This window comes from Episyrphus balteatus, chromosome 3, assembly GCF_945859705.1.
Source record: "Episyrphus balteatus chromosome 3, idEpiBalt1.1, whole genome shotgun sequence".
NCBI lineage: Eukaryota > Metazoa > Arthropoda > Insecta > Diptera > Syrphidae > Episyrphus > Episyrphus balteatus.
Genome location: NC_079136.1, coordinates 35,763,587 through 35,786,233, shown reverse-complemented (window position 1 = coordinate 35,786,233; position 22,647 = coordinate 35,763,587). Strand labels below are relative to the sequence as shown.

Here is a 22,647-nt window from a genome sequence, read left to right as displayed (position 1 = left end):
TAAATGCACAATTTTTTGCCTACAAATCGTTTGACCCTATCACAAATGAAAGCAATGTATTAAATTACCAAACGGAGTTTTTGAATTTATTGGATATACCAGGACTGCCGCAAAATCATTTAGCGCGGAAAGTAGTAGCGCTCATTATAATGCTTCGGAAAATACAGCAAACTTGACAAATCTAATTGAAGCTACCATTTTTTGTATGGAAAATTCAAAGGCGAAGATGTGTTGATTCCTCAATTTCCAATGATTCTGTCAGATTTCCCACTTGAATTTAAGCGTCTTCAATTTTCTGTAACTTTGCATTTGCTATAACCATAAATAAGTATATCTAGGAATAACGTGACATTCTAACCTTTATGCCAAGGACCCAGTCTTGCATAGATATAGAAGCTTCGAGTCTCGAGCCTATTCTGAAATCGTAGAATCAAAACTTTCCAAAGCTCCTTTTTGTGTTAGTCTGGAGCTATGGCGTTTTCCACAATATAAAAAGAACCTCATCCTTTCCCTGAAATAGCAGAACAGCCAATAATGATCAGATGATGTTTTTTTATTTGAATAACGTACTGCTTGTCTGGTCTAATACGAAAAAAAAACTACTCCAAATCTTAGAACATTACGTACTGTCCAGACGATCAGAGCTTCTATGTTTATGCAAGTTGCGATCCTTGCCATAAAGTTAAGCATGTCACGTTATTCCTCGGTACAGAAAAATTAAGTATTGGACCGGTCTGGTAATTATCCGGGCGAGAATTCCATAGGAAACGTCTTTTGAAGCTTATCCCCTTTGTACCGTATTTTGTATCAAAAAGTATGAATTCTTTTTTTAAGTCAATCCGTATTTGATGTGCCGAAGACGAAACAGATGCACCAGAAGACGTTGAGTCCCAATGAGTATCTGCTTCAAGCAAATTTTAACGTTGACAGGCATCACGGTGTTTTGCACATATTGTTCTACTCAAAACCAGAATATAAACGATTATAATTATTTTGAAGTCTTAATATATTTTTTTACAAATTAAGCTTAGTTAAACTTTTTCAAAAGCTAGAGTGTTTCTTCACTCGTACAAATTGACAGCTTTGTGAAGATGGGAGAAAAAGTTTTATTTTTTTTTTACACAAACCATCTACATATTAATACCTTTCAAACAAACAAAAAATTACCAAAATCGGACCAGCCAAACGCGAGTTTATCGGCCACACACACTTAACGAACTCATTTTTATATATAAGATTAAGTTATTATTATTTAATTTTTTTATACAAAAGCAATTATAAATAATTTTAATGAAAATCAAAAATAAAACTTTGAAAAAAAATAACTTGTATTTAAAAAAAAAATTAAAAATTTTTTATTTCTATTTTAATTGTTTTGACACAATACTCGATGGTATTTTTTCGTTAACATGTTCGCTGTTGACTTTGGAGACACTTCAGCTGCGTACTAGGCTTTATTTTTGAATTATTTTTTTAAAAAAATTATTTAAAAATAAGTTTTTAAAAAAAACGGCTCTAACGATTTTGAAATTTTTTTCTAAAAATGATCATAATAAAAGAAATCAAATTGCATACTTGTTTTGGAGCTGGATTTGTTTTAAGATGTTTTTTTTTTCCTTTGAAAAACGAAATTTATGTTTTTTTTTTCATATCAATTTTCTAACCCTAACTTTAACCCTAAGAGCAAGTTCGTGCAACCCAGTCGTGCATTTTATTTTATCTTGGACACAACTTTTTTCGTATTGTATACTCTCGAGCATTTATTAATTTTTATTTTTTTTGAAATAAGTAACACGAAATAGCAGACCCTTGAATTAAAATTCCAACAAAGTAAAAAAAAAAAACACAAAATTAGTATACATATTAAGCATTTTAATCTTTATTTACTACATTACATTATGTATTTTAAATAAGTTTTATTTTTTCTTAAATTAAAAACAAAAAGTTATATATCACTTTCAATAAAAAAAAAGAAGTACAACGTACATTATATAATTGTATTCACGTTGAGATTTTCAAACTAATGCTTAAGTATACGTTCACATTGCATAAGTTCAATTTTACAAAATACGCAAAAACAAAAAGTGTGCCACTTGTGCTGATCGGAATAGAAAATTATTTTGTTTTTTTTTAATGATCAGAAATAAATTCTTTTTATGGCTTGGAATCAATTATTCGTTTCGGATCACGTTTTAGTTAACTTTTTTCTTATTACTGTGATGATTGGCAACTCCGTTCGACTTTCTGTGATTTTCATTCTCTGAAGGCATTTCTGGTTCAATCAGTTCGACAGCACAACGTCTTGGGAACCATCCTCGTATGGGACCTTCGCGTTTTAAATCACTGTCAAGTTCTTCAACTACACGTTCCCCAAATAACCAATGCCTACGGAAACGCGTAACTTTGATTACATCTCCAGGAAGTAGTTTGATTCTTGGCTCATCAGTACACGGTGGGGATAGACATACTTTGAATCCTTGCGAAAAGAGAGGAACATAACTTCCAGTCGCTGGACGAATAGCTTTAAATGTTTTGGTCCTTGCTCGTTTTTCCAGCTTTTGACATAATTGTTCCCTCTGAAAGAATTTTCGATTAGAAGGTTTTGAAATACTTATCATAAACAACTTTTACCGTTAATGTGTATTGATCACATGATTCCACAACTGGCCATTCAATCCCATCGCCTACTGGTGTACAATATAGATTAAGGACTTGTTTAATATTTTCCTTGGCACCCAAGTCATACGGGTATACGAATTCATCTTCATCTGAATGTTGACTTCTTCGGTAGAGTGCCTTTTCCAAGATCCAGCTTTCAATGCCAGTTTGATTGGTTACAATAGATTTTAACTAAAACCAAGAAAAATCATTAAGCAAAAAATTGGGTAAAAATATTAAAATTATTTATACTTGGAAGTACAAAAGCATTCCTAATGCAATTACAACTCCAATGGCTAAGCCTAAGCTGAAGATGCACATTACAATGCTAATCAAACCAAACTGAACAGTAGCCAAATGATTAAGTCCATGAGTTAAGTAGTAATATCGATGAATGCCACGATAGAATGAGCCTATCAGCAAAATAGAAGCATGAAAGCTACCTAAAATCGAGAAGGCAAGGAAATAAGTGAAATGAGCATGATTTGCCCAACCAACACAATTGTTTATCCATGGACAATGGTGGTCCATTTTCATGACGCAACGATTACCTTCAGGAAAAAAAACTATTATTAATATTCGTTAGACATTTTAAAAGTGTTCTTACATTTTTTACAATGATGAGCTCGGGGTGCTTTAAATCCTTCGCATACTTTACAATACTGAAGATGTTGTTCATCTTTTGGATTCTGGAAAAAAAAATTATTATTGAAATCAGTACCAAAATTATAAATTTAAGGATTGATCTCTTGTTGAAATACTTGAATCGGTAATACCGACTAAAGAGAGAACACTTGCACTTGAAACATGACTTAAAAATTGAAAAATCGCCCAATGAAATCAATACATGAAGGTTCTAAAGTAATCTTGGCCTTTGTATATAAAATCTATAGTACTATCATGAAAAAAAACAGCGCCACCAAAAAAGTAAGCTAGCGAACGAACTAAAAAATATGTCAAATTTCAAACAGAAATGTATATCTCATCTCCTTACTCCCATTATTAATTCGATCTAAGCGCCCTCGCGACCACTCAGGTAACGAACAAACTAAAAAATTGCACTTCATGATAGTACTATAGATTTTATATACAAAGATCTTGGCTTATGGGCATCATGTAGGACAAGTCAGGGCAAGACAGAACTAGCTTTATTAACTAGAAAAAGAAAATCCAAAATATTTTCCATTCCACAATAAACGGGACACCGCAAAATATCTGGGTTTGACCTTAAACTTAACTGTACAAAAAATGTAAAAGAACGCGAAAGGAAGGCTACAACAGCCTTTGAGATGGGGGCCCAGTCCCAAAATGATTCATTGAATGTACGTTATTATAAAGCCAATATTTACGAATGCTTGGTTTGGTGGTCAGCCCTACTGGTATGTACTACTTAAATAAACTTAAATTAACATTAAAAGTCCGAAACGCGTAGCTTTACTTTATATTTATTTATTTAAATTTATTGTTGTAAAAATCGCTTTATTTCAAATAAAGATTCAAGTTTAATTGTTTTTAAATTTAACAATCTTTAATTTCTTATAATAGTACTAATAGTGCCATGAGAACTACACTTATCGTATCCCAAGAAACAATCACTTGCCCCGGTTGATGTTTTTACGAATTATCTGGCGGCTAAAAGTGCTCTTCGATTCAAAAGAGTGTAAAAATTGGATAAAAGAGGCATTACGATCACAAAAAGATAATTAATACACTGTCATTTCAAACTGACTACATGGGAGTATACCCTGATTTTAACCCAGGAGACTTCCCATCAAGGGAACTCTGGGAAGCAAACCGGTTCATCAATGAAGACCACGTTTCGGTATTTACTTATGGGTCCAAAACAGACCAACGAGTAAGTTCAAGTATTAATACAACAAAGTTTTTTTCAACTCTGCTAAAGACAAATGGTCAGTACTAAAAACCTGTCGGGTTTTAAAGAATCTTTGGCCGACCTTTTTTATGAGTAAAACTGATATTGTACTTAAGCCAAGCAGACCTTTTGGTTGAAATCCTTACAGTTCACAACAATGGGAACCCACATGACCAGAATGGGCATTGTCTCAACTGATTTGTGTAGAGGGTGTCAAGACGAAGAGGTGAAAGAGGGCTCATATCACTTTCTTTGTGATATTCTAGCAGTTTAGCTAGAACCAAAAAAAGAGCTTTCTAAGAATGCATCTTCGATGAGCTAGTTGACGTATCGTTCTTGTCACCAAAAAACATGAAATTTATTCAAATTTCAGGATAGTTCGGGAAGACACTCTATACCAATACCTACAATTCCACAAAGCGCGTTTTTTATTCATCAAATCCTTCACAAACTAGCTTCTGGGAAGCACAATGGATCCAATAAAACCCGAAAAAGGGCTTGCCAAGTTATCACCTCGAGCAAGCTAAAAAAAATTTAAAAAAATTTGAGCTACTATTAACGGTACCTTGCCAAGTTTGTCGAAATTTTTGGAAAAAAATCTTCTAAAGTATCTTAAAACGAGGTTACTTTGCTCCCGTTTTTTTTACTCCAAACAGATTAAATATAATACATTTTTTTCTTAACCTCTTATATGGAAAAGTAGCTCCGTTTAACGGTAACCTCAATGTTAACTGAACTATCAAGAAACGCAAAGATTACGTGAATTCTATCTTAAAATAATATCCATCAAATCAAGCGTCAGTCAGTCAACATGTTTACTTTTATTTTCATTCATAAATATAAAATCCTTTAAAAAAAAGTTCAATAGTCCTCAATTCAAATTTTTTTGGGTGCATTGCACGCAATGTTGTCCCTTTACATTTTTGGACATAATTAATCAAACACGCTACACAAATTTTTGCATGTCTGATTATTATGTCTGTTTGCTCAACCGTTCGACAGTATCAATGTCCGTTTTGTAGCAAGCGCCGGAAAGTAATAGACTTTATCATACCGTAAACATCAGTTGAATACTAATTGCAACCACCTGCTATTATAGGCTGTTTGGCTGAGTAAGAACTAATCGAGAGGTAAACTCATAATCAAACAACAAAAAACAACCACAATAATAAACCTATAAAATAGAACTTTATTCAGAAACACACAACAAAAATTTAACCAAACAATGGAGCTATGAGCAATAGCAAAATTCTTATAAGTTCGTTTTTAATCTAAGCAAAGAACGTATGTACCTCTAATTTTGTGTTTTGCTGTTAACAAGTTATAAACTTTATAGCCAACTCTTTAAAGGCTAGACTATTATTCAATTACCAAACATGTAAGGTCAGAGAGCTTAAGAAATATTGCATTTCTCACAACCTTAAAAATTAATTTTTGGGCGGTGGTCATTTCTTTACAATTGGCTCGATACAATCTTAATTTGTTCCGATTACCATTCTTTGTAAAAGTGCACAGAAATAGATTTGTGATTAGTGAGCACGAAGTATACAAGTCCTTTGAGTTTTATGCTATTAAGAACATTTCTATGAATTTGAATATTCCCTTTTTAGCTTTCATTTAAGGCGTACAGTTTTTTATTGATGTTGGCGCTATTTGGTGAAAGTTTAAGTCCTTGTTTTTAATTCATGAATGATGGTTGAAATGCAAACGTTTCGTTTATTCCTTTGGAATAATTTATTGCACAACACCGTCTTGATTTATTTGATGTCATTTTGGTTTAATGGAACCATTTAAAAGCAATAAATCATGCATGTTACCTATTTTTCTTTTCTAGGAAAAGCTTGAATAAATTCTTTTTCAGAAAAATTTTACCTTGATATGGTTTCCTTTTGAAATTGAATTTCATATTTAAACTCTCCGACATTTAAGAAATAACCTTTTCATAATCATTAAACAAAACTTATTAGCAAATGCAAGTTAGTCTCTCTATTGGAATATTTTTACATTTTCACGGTTCAAGTACAAGCTCAAATTCTATTGATTTTATATAAGCTAATACATACTTATCTATAAGTGTTTTCTTTAAGATACAATAAAAGACAGAGGTGATTGGGTAGAAGCAAGATAAAAAAAAAACATGTCCTTTCAGCTTTTTGTAGTCACTATCTCATTAAATCTTTTTTTTCTCTCTATTGATACTCACTCAAATAATCTTTCACACAAATCAACCCAAAAGGTGCTTAATGAATAATGTTGTAAAAAATAATAACAATCGGATTTTTCCTTCGACTATTTAGAGTCGACGAGGTTGTGCTTTATTTTCGGTGACAGCATATACTCTGTTTTAAATCCATTAATTAAGCAAAACCTATTTTTGCCCTTCTATACTAAAAAATTTACCAACCACTAACATAGCTATGTGGGCTTTGAATAATTATTTTGTTTCTGGTGTTGGTTGACTATAATTCTCAAGTACTATGTTAAAGAGCTTCGGTGATGTTTTGAGACTGAAAGAATAACGAACTTCCTCCATGGTCATACTGTACTAGCGGATTGATTAAGAAGGGTAGATGACTTTAAAGTCGAAAAAGAAATGGCGTGATTTAATTGAGGAGTCTGTCTACCAGCTCATTGGCAAAATATTGTACGGAAGAAATTTTTACAAGCGATTTTGGATTTATTGAATTTCAGAGCGTATTCTATATTGTGAATGGGGCACAGCACTCGGGGTTTCCTTCCATTTACTGAACACAATATTGCTTCTGACCAAACAATCTATCGGCAGACAGGACATATTCATGCGTTTTTATATTTAAGACGTTCTTATACTTAAGATATGTAGCTATCGCTACTTTTATTTATTAAAGGTCAAGTGGACTGTTGTTTTAGATTTCATCTTCCAAACTTTATTCTGGAAATTAAAACTTGACTGTTTGCCCTTTTAGTGGGGGTAAAAATAAATATAAACCAATTTAATTTAATTTATTGGGAAAACGTAGATAGGCTATCATGAGAACCCTGGCTACCCGTTGCTACTAGCATATAGGAGAAATCTATTTATAACCATTTCCTCACATTGAGAAAAGCGATCAAGTTCTTGATATTCGATTCCAAGAGCTCGAAAAGGGCCTTATTGAAAGGTGATACCAATGCCCTGTTTTATTGGTACTCAGTATTTTACTGAGTAGACATTTTATGCTGTAAACAAAAAAAATCTTGTTTGCAATTCACACGTGGTAGAAGTGAAACCCAATAAAAACATTTTTCTAAAAAAAAAGATACACAACTAGCTGACCCGGCGGACTTCGTTCCGCCTTTCCAAGTATTTGTTTTCAAATTTTAGCCCTGTAATGTGTTAAACTTTTTCCGGTTCACTCGGTTCGGTTGATATGTGGAGCACAAATAACTTGACTACAGCGCAACCTAGGAATGGGCCGATATTTCAGTAACAGGTATTGAATAACAGGTATTGGAAAGTACTCATCAGGGAAAATACCTGTTACTGAAATAACAGTTAATATTTTCAGTATCTTAAATAAATTTAAATTATATTATTTTTTTTTGCAATCCAAGAAAATTTTCGGTAATAAGAAGGTTAATACAATGAAAAATACCTACTAATTATCTAAACAACTTTCTCTTATCCTACACAAAAAATTATTTTTATCGGTAATAATCTGTAATACCTGTTACTCGGATCAAAATTATCTGCTTAGTCAAAATTATCAAGGAATTTATAATACCTGTTACTTTTGATAAAATTCATCTTTGATACTTTCAGTTCAGGCGAATAATCTGTTAAAAACACAAACGCTCCTATAATACCTGTTACTCGGATCAAAATTATCTCCTTACTCAAAATTATCAAGGAATTTATAATACCTGTTACTTTTGATAAAATTCATCTTTGATACTTTCAGTTCAGGCAAATAATCTGTTAAAAACACAAACGCTCCTATAATACCTGTTATTGGGATCAAAATTATCTCCTTACTCAAAATTATCAAGGAATTTATAATACCTGTTACTTTTGATAAAATTCATATCTTTGATACTTTTAGTTCAGGCAAATAATCTGTTAAAAACACAAACGAAAAATGAGAAAATGTAAAATTTATACCAAAATTTCGTCGTTTTCCCCAATACCTGTTACTGTAAGAAATATTTCTATACCTGTTATTTTTGGTATAATTTTACATACGAAAAATGAGAAAATGTAAAATTAATACCAAAATTTCGTCGTTTTCCCCAATACCTGTTACTGTAAGAAATATTTCTATACCTGTTATTTTTGGTATAATTTTACATACGAAAAATGAGAAAATGTAAAATTTATACCAAAATTTCGTCGTTTTCCCCAATACCTGTTACTGTAAGGATATATTTCTATACCTGTTATTTTTGGTATAATTTTACATACGAAAAATGAGAAAATGTAAAATTAATACCAAAATTTCGTCGTTTTCCCCAATACCTGTTACTGTAAGAAATATTTCTATACCTGTTATTTTTGGTATAATTTTACATACGAAAAATGAGAAAATGTAAAATTTATACCAAAATTTCGTCGTTTTCCCCAATACCTGTTACTGTAAGAAATATTTCTATACCTGTTATTTTTGGTATAATTTTACATACGAAAAATGAGAAAATGTAAAATTAATACCAAAATTTCGTCGTTTTCCCCAATACCTGTTACTGTAAGAAATATTTCTATACCTGTAATTTTGGACATCCATAATTAATGGTTTCATTATAATGACAGAAAAAAAAAATAACTTCAGGTTTTAGTTATATTTTGCAAAAGATACGCATTTTATAACTACTTAAATTGCCACAATTAAAGATAATTTTCTGCTCTTATTAAATATCATTCTCAAAATAATGAGATTGCACTCTCGTTCTTTAGTGAAAATTGTATTACTAACTGTTATTTCAGTAACAGGTATTTATACCTGCTATTGGAAAGTAGCAATAACAGGTAATAACAGTTATCCAAAAGTAGCAGTTAAGCCCATCCCTAGCGCAACCTACAGGGTCCAATTATAACACAAAACCTGTCTGGGGCAAACCTTATCACACACACAAAATTTTACAAAAAATATCCAGTCATTCGACCCCAAATACGGATTTTGAATTAAACTTGACAACAGCGCCACCTACCGGGTCCAATTATAACACAATACCTGTCTCAGATGGACCTTATCGCACACACAAAATTTCACAAAAATCTATTCAGTCTTTCGACCCCAAATACGGAATTTGCATATACATAACTTGACAACAGCGCCACCTACCGGGTCCAATTATAACACAAAACCTGTCTCGGATAGACCTTATCGCACACACAAAATTTCACAAAAATCTGTTCAGTCATTTGACCCCAAATACGGAATTTGCATATAACTTGACAACAGCGCCACCTACTGGGTCCAATTATAAAACAAAACCTGTCTCGGATGGACCTTATCACCCCCACCAAATTTCAGAAAAATCTATCAAGTCGTTTAGAAGGAGTAGGCTCACAAACAAACGCACAGGAGAATTATATATATAAGATAAAAAAAGCTTACAAATTTTCCCAAAGAATAAAGCCATACTTAAATTTTTACAATGCGCAAAAAGTATAAAAAAATATAAAAATATAAATATATAAAAATAAAACATATGTGTGATATATCAAATGAAAGGTAATACTATCAACTGGGGTATTAAAGTTAAGTTTTTATGACCTCTAGATCAAAAGATATAACGTGTTTAGAAAAAGAACATCTTTTCACCGTTATCTCAGGATTTTGAATTAAAAATTTATTGAAATTTTGTACAATAATAGTTTACTCTCTTCCCTATCTACAGTATAAATTTCATTCATCTATCTAATAAAACAAAATAATATAAAGTTATAATCAATGCTAAAAGAGAGAAGAATTCAAGCAAGTTTAGGAAATTCAAACTGTTTTAAATGCGTTAATAGGGGTACGCCTCAGGGTGGCGTTCTTTCCCCCCTTTTATGGCTCCTTGTCATGAACAATATCCTCGTGAAGCTTGAGAGAAGTGGAGTGAAGGCAGTGACATATGCGGATGATCTGGTTGTACTTGTATCAGGAAAGTTTTTACCTGTGATCAGTGAAATGACTGACACGGCTTTGAGAAAAGTTAGCAACTGGGCTACAAGCTGTGGCCTAGGAGTTAATCAAAGTAAAACGGAACTGATGCTTTTTACAACTAAAACCAAAATCCCTGTCTTCCCTCTACCTCAGCTCAACGGCCAAATCTTATCACTTTCTTCTAGCGCCAAATATTTAGGTGTAATTTTGGACACTAAACTGAGCTGGAAGCTTAATATAGAAGAGCGGGTTAGAAAGGCGAGCATTGCTTTCTATGCCTGCAGCAAAACCTTTGGGAAAAAATGGGGTCTTAAATCAAAAATGATTCTATGGACTTACACAGCGGTTGTACTACCCATTCTTACCTACGGCGCCATTGTTTAGTGGCCTGCACTTAGTAAAGCTTATAACATCAACAAACTTAAGAAAATCCAGAGAACAGCAAGCGTAGGGACGACTGGAGCCCTCCGGTCGTGCCCCACGGAGGCTCTAAACGTTCTCTTTCACCTCTTACCCATAGACCTTCATATTAAATACCAGGTCTCTTGTAGCGTTTTAAGGCTAAAAGAAACAGGTAGTTGGAAGGCAAAATCTTTTGGTCACAGTGACACAACAAATTTAATACCATCGGATATGCTTCTGACACCCACGGACTACTGCACCCCTATTTTGAATACTGTAATGAATTGCAAGGTCAGCTTCCCGTCGAGATCAGACTGGGAAGAGGGCATTGTGACGATAGGCTTCGACACTTGCATTTTCACTGATGGATTGTGGGGTCGGTTCGGGTGTCTACTATGAATCCCTCAATATCTCAAAATCCTTTCGACTACCAAACTTTGCCAGTGTATTACAAGCGGAATTGCTGGCAATTAAAGAAGCTTGCAAATTACTTAGAGTATATCCAAATCAAAACCAAAATATAGCTATACTAACAGATAGTCAGGCAGCTATAAAAGCAATTGCTTCGGTCACGACATCCTCCAAATTGGTTCAGCAGTGCAGAGAGGAACTCTCATTGCTGAGTGGAAGCCTCACAATCACTCTCATCTGGATCCCAGGTCACAGTGGTTTTGAAGGCAATGAAAAGGCGGATGAACTGGCCAGCCCTTCATGAGTCACTAGCAGAAATAGTTAACATTCCCATAGGAGTCATGAAGGGCGATATCTTCTTAAAATACCTAACAAAAGCTAACTATAGGTGGCAAAAAATCTGGCCCACCTATAATAAATCCAAAACATATGACCTAATCTCTAGACCCAGAAAAGATATTAGCAGAATCGTTGCGGTGTGCACAGGACATTGGCCGATAGGGGAACATGCAGCAAAGTTGGGTATACCGCACAATACCTACTGTCGCAGCTGCTTGGACCAGCAAGAAAAAGAAACGGTCTTCCATTTCCTATGTCAATGTCCCGCCCTTGCTAGGAATAGAGCACTCTCTCTGGGGAGTGAATTCTTTAATGTCATAGATAACATCTCAGAATCAAAGATCAAAGACTTAATCTCGTTCCTAAATGCAACAAAGTGGATTTAGGACTGCCTAACACTTGTTTTTCCCTTTTTTTTTTTAAACCAATTAAAAAATGTATTTCAAATAAATCCAATTATCACTCACAGGTTTCATAAGTTTTGGTATCAAAACGGCGCATCCTGCGCTAATTGGGTCAATCAAATATGGTTTGCCTTGACCGCCATCTCTACCTACCTACCTATAATCAATTGATTTCTCCGGTCGCTTTTTCGTTTCATTTTGTTTCAAATCACTACGATACTAAAGAAGTTTTCACTTCAAAAACAAACGATTACTTTTATGTTATTAATAATCCTCTATTGTGAAAGGGTAGGTTAGGTTAGGTTATGTGGGCTGACAGTTGATATTGTTACCGTCACACTTAGATCATTGTAGATCCCTTGTGATACCCTGAAGTATTGTAACTTCATGAAAAAAAAAAAGTGTTAACCTATGAATGCTATGGTTGTTCGAGCCATTTGGAGGACTTGACAAAGTTCAGTAGGCTATTGCCTGAGAGTTCTTCTAATTCATTAAAGAAGTAGTTTCCTAAGAATTTTTTCCTAGTGCGACAGAGTGCTGGGCAGTGACAGAGGAAGTGAACAGTGTTTTCCTGTTCGTCCTCATTACCGCAGCCTCTGCATAGATCATCCGTACAAAGCCCCATTTTCTTTTTGTGGTATCCTAGTAGGTTATGACCCGTTAAGACGCCTATTAGGGATCTTAAAGAAGGCTTACTAAGTAGTAAGATCTTATTTGATTTTTTCTCGTCGAAGTTCGGCCATAGTTTCCTGGTGTGACCGCAGGTTTCTAGGAGGTTCCATCTATCGTTGGTTTTTTGTGAAATCTTGTTGACGATATTTCGCCTTATTTCACATTGTGGGATTCTAATGTTAAGGTCTATGAGAGAGGGATCAAGCACTGAGCCCTCCCTTGCAAGCTCATCCGCTTTTTCGTTTCCGAAAACACCCTAAGCTCTTCGCGACAGCAAGAAACAAGCTTAGACTTGATTAAGGTGGCAGAAATCGCTTTTATTGCCGCTTGGCTATCAATGAAAAAGGTGATGTCAGCAGGTGATATCGCCATCATGGATATTTGTTTAGCAGCATTTTTCACTGCCAATATCTCGGCTTGGAAGACACTGCTGTGATCGGGGAGCCTGAAAGAACTGGCAAGGTTGAGGTTTTCTGAGTAAAAACCTGCACCAACCCCAGTGTTCATTTTCGAACCATCGGTAAAGATGGCGATAGTCGACTCATTTGAGAAAGGTATACTGTTTTCCCAATCTTGTCTGTTAGGGAAACTGACATTAAAAGACTTGTTAAAGTCTAAGTAGGGGGTCATGTAATCTGTACTAACGTTGTAGCCAACGTAGTTAGAAAGGATCGTAGTATGGCCGTTTTGACTAGTATTCCAAATGTTGGTTTGACTGAGTCGTAGGGCGCTTTTCGCTGCCAATTCTTGTACAAATAGATCTAAGGGAGTGAGATTAAGGATTGCTTCCAGACCCGCGGTTGAAGTGGACCTAATCACCCCCGTAGTACTAATGCAAGCTGCTCTTTGTACTTTGGTTAGGGTCTTCAAGTTCGTGGATTTCTCCAGAGCTTGCCACCAGACTAAACTGCCATAAGTCAGAATGGGTCTGACAATGGCGGTATACATCCACATGATTATTTTAGGATTTGGTCCCCAGTTTCTGCCAAGAATTCTATTACATGAGTAGAGTGCAAACGTGGCTTTCTTATATCTTTCTTGAATGTTTGGACCCCAGTTAAGTTTCTTATCCAAGATCACTCCGAGATATTTCGCTTTATCCGAAATCTTAAGTGGGGTGCCATCAATTTTTGGCACTGTAAAAGGAGGAATTTTCCTTCTGTTTGTGAAAAGTACCAGTTCTGTTTTAAGGGGGTTTACTTTAAGACCGCATCTCCTGGTCCAGTTACTGACCTGGGATAATGCGCTTTCTAATTGTTCGCTTACAGTGGTTAGGTATTTACCTGTCGCTAGAGGAGCTAGATCATCTGCATAGGCTATAACCTTGACGCCGCTGTTTTTCAATTTGATGAGAATCTCATTCATCACCAAAATCCAAAGAAGAGGTGATAGAATACCCCCTTGTGGGGTTCCTCTAGATGCGTACATTTTTATATGTGACCCACCTAATTCACTATTTATTTGTCTGTTTTTTAACATTTTATGACCGTGTCTTCTATTTTAAGATCAGTGAGTGCTTTTTCAATTGCACTATTATGAACATTATTGAATGCTCCTTCTATGTCTAGAAATGCTGCGAGGGTATATTCTTTAACCACAAGTGACTTTTCTATTGTTCTGACTGCACAGTGTAAAGCTGTCTCTACACTTCTACCTTTTGTGTATGCATGCTGAAAGGGTGATATAGTCTCCGGTATTAAATAACTGCGGATATGTATATCGATTAACCTTTCAAGTGTTTTGAGTGTAAAAGAAGTTAGACTGATAGGTCTGAAATCTTTGGGTTCTGTGTAGCTGGATTTACCAGCTTTTGGTATAAAGACAACTTTGACTTCACGCCATATTTTAGGGACATACCCCAATTGTAGGCTATTTTGGAATATTGTGATCAGGTATGGAATAATGAATTCACTACTTTTTTGCAGCATCAAAGGGAAGACGCCGTCTAGGCCTGGAGATTTATAAGGAGAGAAGGAGTTGATGGCCCAGATCAACTTTTCTTTCGTAATAATTTCTCTAGGAATTTCACATATTGAGTGCAAAGAGTTTGTGGAATCATTGTCCAATTCAGAGTTACAACCTGGGAAGTGGGCTTCCACCAGGAGTTTTAGACTGTCTTGACAGGATTCTGTCCATCGATTATCAGGCCCCTTTAGGGACCCTATAGAAAGGGTAAATAATTTATAAGTTTAGAAAAAAAAATCTCTGTAAACCAACAAATAAAAAACTTTTGTTTATCCTTAGCAATCATTTTTTGTTGTTTCCCGTGCAAAATTTTGATGAGCTAAATACTGAGTTACAAATAAAACACGGCTCAAGTAACCGGTTTCTAGTTCCAACAAAAGGCAGACAGTGGCAAGTAGAGTGAGCAAATTTTTCTTTTTCATATTAGCTCCCAAAACTCCCATCGTAGATGCTGTCGCATTTATTGTTTATTTTTAAGGATTAATAAAATCTAATTAGAATTTGTCACAAATCACGATCACCAATTGCTTAACTAAGAGTTTTGAAATTTGTTATAACTTTATCATGTTATTGTAGAAGCTGCTGGAAATGCAGCTCGAATATTTATCAATCCTGATGGTTTGCTTGGAGTTTATTGTCGCTAGATAGAATGAATGACTAGATGCTATTCATAGCTTCTTTGATCCTTCTTCTTGAAAACGAAGACTATCATGTCGAAATAAAAATACCCAAATAATTAAGTTAATTTCCATTAAAATTTCAAAAAACAAAGATATCAACTTTTTATTTTGAAAGAACAAGAACCCAAGAAACTCCTTTCACTCCCAATCAATATTTTATCAACAAAAAAAATAGAAAATTTTAATTGATCCATTATATTTGCGTACCTATAACAGCGGTTTTAGTTTCTTATCTAAAATCAACCTAAAAATATACTACACAAAGAATGTAATAATACTGCACGCCTCTTCTCAACTACCTATACGCACGCACGCACGCTCCCACTAGCTACCACTCTCATGCAAAATTTAATAATTTCACGGACAATAAGCTTTAACAAGAATTCAACTTTTTGGTCACCCAACAAAGTGATTATACCTTACTCACTTACTAAAACAACACTCTGCGGTGGCAGACCACGGTTCATGATAACAATCTCAATTAAACATAAACGAATTACAAATTAAAATAAAAAAAAACAACAACAACAACAACAAAGACTAGATGAAGAACAAAAGAACTTTTCAAACTCACCTTCGGTCGCCAACCCTTGGGTAAAAAACCAGGTCCATGGAGAGTGGCCATAGCGTAATTAAATGTCGCTATCGACGACAGCAACAAGAATAAAGTCTGGTTCAGTAGGCCGCCGAGACTTTCATTTGGTGGCCACCACATTGAATTCATATACAAAGTCATTACAGTAATGCATTTGATTATGCCTATTAAATTAAATAGAAAAAAAAGAAAAACAAAAGAAAGAAAGAGTCTTCATTAGAACATAGGTTTTTACGCTGCTGGAAAATTGATTAACAAATAAGCGTTAGAAAAGTGTTTCATTAAAATTTTGGCAAAAGAAGAAGAGGAAACAAACACACAATAGAAGACTCATTTTGCACGCAATGCTTTGTTGGTTTGGAAAGTAGCTACAGTACTAAGCTAAAATAAATGCAAACAAAAGAAGTTAAAAGAGTTTCAAACAAGAACTAAGTTATTTTACATCGTAGTTCTACCAAATTTGGCATACAAACACTGAAATTGTTTTATTTTCATTAAATAGAGTCGTTTTGTGGAATATCTTTACCTAAATATGCGTTTTTAGATGAGCAAAAAAATGCAAATATGTAAAAAACCATATAATTAATAACGATTTATTCATAGTTTTTGTTGATATATTTTCGTTTTTTTTTTAGTTCATATGTTGTTATTTTAAACTAATATTTTGTTGGGAACCTTGAACGATCAAACTACTTTGACCGTCAATCCGAGAACTCTAAACTCTAATTATTCTTTTCTTTCAAAAAGATAGAAAGATCCTGGTTGATATTAAAACGAAAGCGAATATAAGCAATATTTTAATACTTCAAATGTTACTATTTTACTTTATATCCTATAAAATTGAATTTTCGATATTATAACCGATATATCGTCGCTGTAGTTCTAATACCTCGTAACCCAGAAAAGCGAATCTCTGGAAATATCGATTTTAGGCAAACAGGGTCTTTTCTATTACATCTGGAACTACAGCAACGATATACTATAAAAGCGAAAACGATAAAACTTGTAGCGAGCGAAGAACGATAAATAAAAGGCAGCGATTTTTTCCTAAGGGCTTTCAAACAAGAAGAGATTTTATTTAAGTTAAAAGCTTCTTTTTAAACCAAAATTTTATAGCCGTTTTAAGAGAGAGAAGTTACGTTGGATTTTAAGAAACATTTTTTTAAGCGAATTCAATATTTAATTACTATGGCGAATCGCAAAAATTAAGCGCCAAATTCAAAAATATTAAAGACTATTAAAAACTCTCATAAATTTGATTATATTTGTTCTCATTTTGATCGAATTTGCTCCATCAGCTCTGTTCAATTTGAAGCCTTTTGCTATCCTATAATTTTTTTTTAGGGATTAGCGATGAGAAAGAGTTCAACTTGTTCTTGTCAGATGGCATTTGCCATCTGATAACGACCCCAAACACACCAGCCGGTTAGTAAAAACTTTTTGGAAACGGTGTTCTGGACTGGGCACCGCAATCCTCCGACCTTAATCCCCAAAAAAAAATTATAAGAATTTGTAGATCGGGAGATTAGAAAGCGAAAGTATTCAAACTGCATATAGCTGATGGAGGAAATTCGATCGGAATGGGAACAAATACCATCAAATTTATGAGTCTTTAATAGACTCAATACCAAAAATATTACGCGCCGTTGTTTCTAATAAAGGGCTAGCAACAAAATATTAGTTTAAATTAACATGTTTTTTTTTTTAATATTTGCTTTTTTTTGCTCAGCTAAAAACGCATATTTAGGTAAATTTTTGTCTAAACAATTGTATTGGAATAAGATATTCAAAAAATCGACTCTGGACTCCCAGAAAAGCGAATCTCTGGAAATATCGATTTTAGGCAAACAGGGTCTTTTCTATTACATCTGGAACTACAGCAACGATATACTATAAAAGCGAAAACGATAAAACTTGTAGCGAGCGAAGAACGATAAATAAAAGGCAGCGATTTTTTCCTAAGGGCTTTCAAACAAGAAGAGATTTTATTTAAGTTAAAAGCTTCTTTTTAAACCAAAATTTTATAGCCGTTTTAAGAGAGAGAAGTTACGTTGGATTTTAAGAAACATTTTTTTAAGCGAATTCAATATTTAATTACTATGGCGAATCGCAAAAATTAAGCGCCAAATTCAAAAATATTAAAGACTATTAAAAACTCTCATAAATTTGATTATATTTGTTCTCATTTTGATCGAATTTGCTCCATCAGCTCTGTTCAATTTGAAGCCTTTTGCTATCCTATAATTTTTTTTTAGGGATTAGCGATGAGAAAGAGTTCAACTTGTTCTTGTCAGATGGCATTTGCCATCTGATAACGACCCCAAACACACCAGCCGGTTAGTAAAAACTTTTTGGAAACGGTGTTCTGGACTGGGCACCGCAATCCTCCGACCTTAATCCCCAAAAAAAAATTATAAGAATTTGTAGATCGGGAGATTAGAAAGCGAAAGTATTCAAACTGCATATAGCTGATGGAGGAAATTCGATCGGAATGGGAACAAATACCATCAAATTTATGAGTCTTTAATAGACTCAATACCAAAAATATTACGCGCCGTTGTTTCTAATAAAGGGCTAGCAACAAAATATTAGTTTAAATTAACATGTTTTTTTTTTTAATATTTGCTTTTTTTTGCTCAGCTAAAAACGCATATTTAGGTAAATTTTTGTCTAAACAATTGTATTGGAATAAGATATTCCAAAAATCGACTCTGTTTAATGGATATAAAACAGTTTCAGTGTTTGTATGCCAAATTTGGTAGAACTACGATGTAAAATAACTTAGTTCTTGTTTGAAACTCTTTTAACCTCTTTTGTTTGCATTTTTTTTTTGCTCGGTACTGTAGGTTCCTAAATTTATACTTTTGTTGGTTTCTTAAGGTGGGAGGTGGATGTGAAGACGTGGGCGTGGGCCAAATAAGCAGAACGCTGTCGCTGACCCAATCCATTCCACCCCGTCTGGCTAATGTTTCGTTTTGAGTTTATTAAAAAGGTTGACTTTTATTGTTTATTTATAATATTCGTGGAACAAAAGATTGATTAATTGTTAAGGAGTTTCCTATCTTATATAGATAAAAGTTGAGTTTGTTTATAAATAAAACAAAAGTATAGAAAAAATGATGATGCATTTATTTATTTTTTTTTTTTTTTTTTCAACTTACTTAGAGCTATTATTGGTCCCCAATGGAGAAAACGACGGAATGCTTTTAATTTCTCGTTCATGTTTAATGATAGCTATTAAATTAGTTAATTTTTAATTATGTTTGTTTTTTTTCTATTTTTTATTTTTTTCTTTATTTTTGTAGCCGGATAAAATTAGGTAAAGGTACACCCTCACCTAATCACCTGCCGAAAATAACTGAACAATTTTTGACAGAAAAGAAAAAATATCTTTGGCAGCGAATGTCAAGAGAAAGGGAATACATGATAAGCGATGTGTTAGTCGATATGGATGGAGAAAAGAAAATTCTTCTAGTACAATTTCATTATATCAACGAGTAATTTTATCTAAGAACGAGTTGTTTTTATGCCTATAAAGTTTTATAGAAGCAAAAGAAGCATGTATAAAGCTTTACAGAAGCACAAGTGTTAAGCCTTAACTACATACACCACTTTTTGAAAAAGTACAAAAGTGAAAATATTTTTTTTCTGGCTAGCGCAATTGTTTTGTGAAAAAGAGCATACAAATTGTTTTTTAGGCCAAAAAATAAGTTTTCTGCATCATTTGTTTTAATTTTCCAGCCCGAAAAACTATACAAAAATGCGTTTGAAAATTTTCACTTTTGTACTTTTTCACTTTTTGAGCCAATGTAGTTATAATAAAAACATATCAATTACTATTTACTCAAACAGAAAAGTATGTAAATGTATCATCAGTCGCTTTACAAAGTCGAAGGGAAAGCCTGGTAAGCAGTTCGCGCAAAATTTTAGCTCCCATACAAATTATCGAAGCAAATTATCCGAGCTAAAACGTATCCCAACTAACAATTTTGCTTCTATAAAGCTTTATAGAAGCAAAAGAAGAATGTATAAAGCTTTACAGAAGCAATATTGTTAGTCGGGATCCCATACAAATTATCGATAACTTGTATGAGAATTTTATCTCAGCTAAAATTTAGCTCGATCTGCATACCAGGCTGAAAGCAGGGGTCGAATGACGCCCGTCTACTTTGAAAATGACGTGTGTCCCTTTTAAAAATAACGCGTGTCACTTTTGACAGATGTCGTGCGTCATTTTTACACACACTATTTATGGTTGTGGTTGTGGCTGTGTTTCCAAACAAAGGGATCACAACCCAACTAACATTTCAGCTTCGGTTAAGGTATTACAAAAGCTACATTTCAGCTTCTTTTAAACTTTAGTAAGGTTGTTGGGCATGGAAAAAGGAAAACATTATACAAGTTTGACCCTCTAAAAGGATCTTAAACGAAGCTTTACCGAAGCTCTACACAAACCTTGAGATTTGACAGATAGCTTCGGAAGAGCTTGTATAGCTCTTTAATACATGTCTTATCGAAATTAAAAAAAAAAACAACTACAAAAACAAAAAAGAATTCTTTTTTAACTGGTTTTAAATCATGAATTTTATCTTTTTTTCTGATATTATATATAACATTAGATTAGTTTTTAGTATATCTATTAATAATAATTTTAAAAGTATATAATTTTTTTAACACACCCAGGAATCGAACTTCGTATCTTCTTGGTCGTAGTCCACCACTCTACTCACTCGGCCATCCTAGTATATTCATTAATGAAATCAAAAACTTAATCAGTTCAAATAGCAAAAAAATGTCCGAGCTAAATTATTCAATGTCAAAACCAAAAAGTGTCCGAGCTAGATTATTTAATATCAAAACCAAAAATCAAATACAAAACTTCGTAATTTCTGTAAAGCTTCTATAAACTCATTAAACAGGCTAATAAGAAAAACAAGCTTTCTTCGTTTAAGTTTCTTTAATAGTATTTAAACAACTTATTAGAAGTTGTTAAACAAGTCCGAACTTCTATAAGCAGTTAAATTCTGAAGCAGGCTCAATACAAGCTGTATACAAAGTAGAACCTGCGAGATTTCAATTTATAGAAGCTGTTGTGCTAGTTGGGAAATGGGTGTTAACTCTGGTAAAGTGGTAAATGTGACAAAATACGCAGAGAAAATTCTTCACGTATGAACACTAAGTCAGCTATTACATGAAGCCTCAAGAGGCACGCCTCTTTTCAAAACTAATGAGTGCAAAAGAGATAGAAGATCAAACAAAAAATTATCCGACCGGAGAGTCGTGGGCCAAAATTCTGAGACTCTTTTTTGACGTTTCTTTTTCCACTCTTTCTTTTTTCAACATTCCCTTTCATTCTTTTTGCTTCTGGGTGGAATACAAAAACAACAATACTTAAATCAAAAGAGAAATGTCAAATTTGAGTCTTTGACTCAAGAGGCATCGTGTAAAGGCTTGGCCACACCGGAGGGTATGCGGTAGCGGTACGGGTAGCGGTGAGGGTACTTGTATGAAAAAAATTCCAAACTGACACATCAACGTTCATGTGTGGATTTTTTTTAGTACAAATATCGTTACCGCTATACCGCATACCCTCCGGTGTGGCCAAGCCTTAATAGTACGCGCATTGTATATATATTTCTATAGTACTATCAATCCATGAAAATACTTTAGCGACACCTTTTGGTGGATCTGCACTTCAATTTTCTGCATAAGGTTCAAACATAAAATAAACTAGCGATCCCAGCGGTGGTGATGCAAAACAGAAAATTCTACTTCATGAGAGTACTATAAGAATATATATACAATGGTACGCGCCTCACAGAATGATTATCAAAAGAAAATTCGAAAAAAGAGTCAAGCCTCTTGAGGCTTCATGTAATAGCTGACTAAACGTTTTTCGGGTGTGAACAGGCACAATTAAAGCCATTAATAGAATTTTTAAAATTTTCTACCTGTCCAAAATTGCCAAAACAACTAATAGGTCTAATGAAAACGTGCCCTTAATTAATGAACACAAATGTACTACTTTTTTAAAACATTTGTTTTAAATACCCTTCAAGCAAACAGGTCCGACCTCGGTCCGAATCCGCTCCGCCTGAGGCGGAGCTGAGTCCGACTTCGGATCAGAAACTGGTCCGAAGGCGGCTCAAATTAGTATGGAAATTATAATCACCGCGAAGTCGATTGCATATGTATTGGTGTGGTGAAAATCTCCATTCCGAGAAAACGGAGCCGAAGGCGGACCTGAGCCGGAGCAGCGAAAACCTACCAGAAAGAGGAATAAGAAAGGGATGACATTTCGCATTTGCGACCAAAAAAAGAACAAGATTTATTTTTTTTTCACTGAAACTGTTTTATTTTTTATTTTATTTTGGCAAACGAAATTTTCACAATAAATACAATATAAAACAATAACTTTTTTTTTATTTTATTTCATTTGATGCTGCTGCTGTTGTTGGTGTTTTTTTAGATTCCCAATCGCATGTTTCACCTTCTAGATTTTTCTTCATCTACAACACAAGAAGAAACAACATTTTAACCC

The 22,647-nt window shown here is 33.9% G+C and overlaps 1 protein-coding gene across 1 annotated transcript; it reads right to left on the bottom strand.

Moving 5' to 3' along the window:
* Window positions 1–1,851: 1,851 nt before the first annotated feature.
* Window positions 1,852–19,469, bottom strand: LOC129914263 (palmitoyltransferase ZDHHC6). Its single transcript, XM_055993431.1, has 6 exons — window positions 19,268–19,469; window positions 16,086–16,270; window positions 3,266–3,347; window positions 2,911–3,209; window positions 2,632–2,850; window positions 1,852–2,576 (listed from the first exon to the last, which is right to left on the bottom strand). Exons 1-6 carry the CDS (start codon window positions 19,326–19,328, stop codon window positions 2,193–2,195), a joined length of 1,230 nt encoding a protein of 409 aa, XP_055849406.1. The 5' UTR covers window positions 19,329–19,469; the 3' UTR covers window positions 1,852–2,192.
* Between the last annotated feature and the right edge of the window lie 3,178 nt (window positions 19,470–22,647).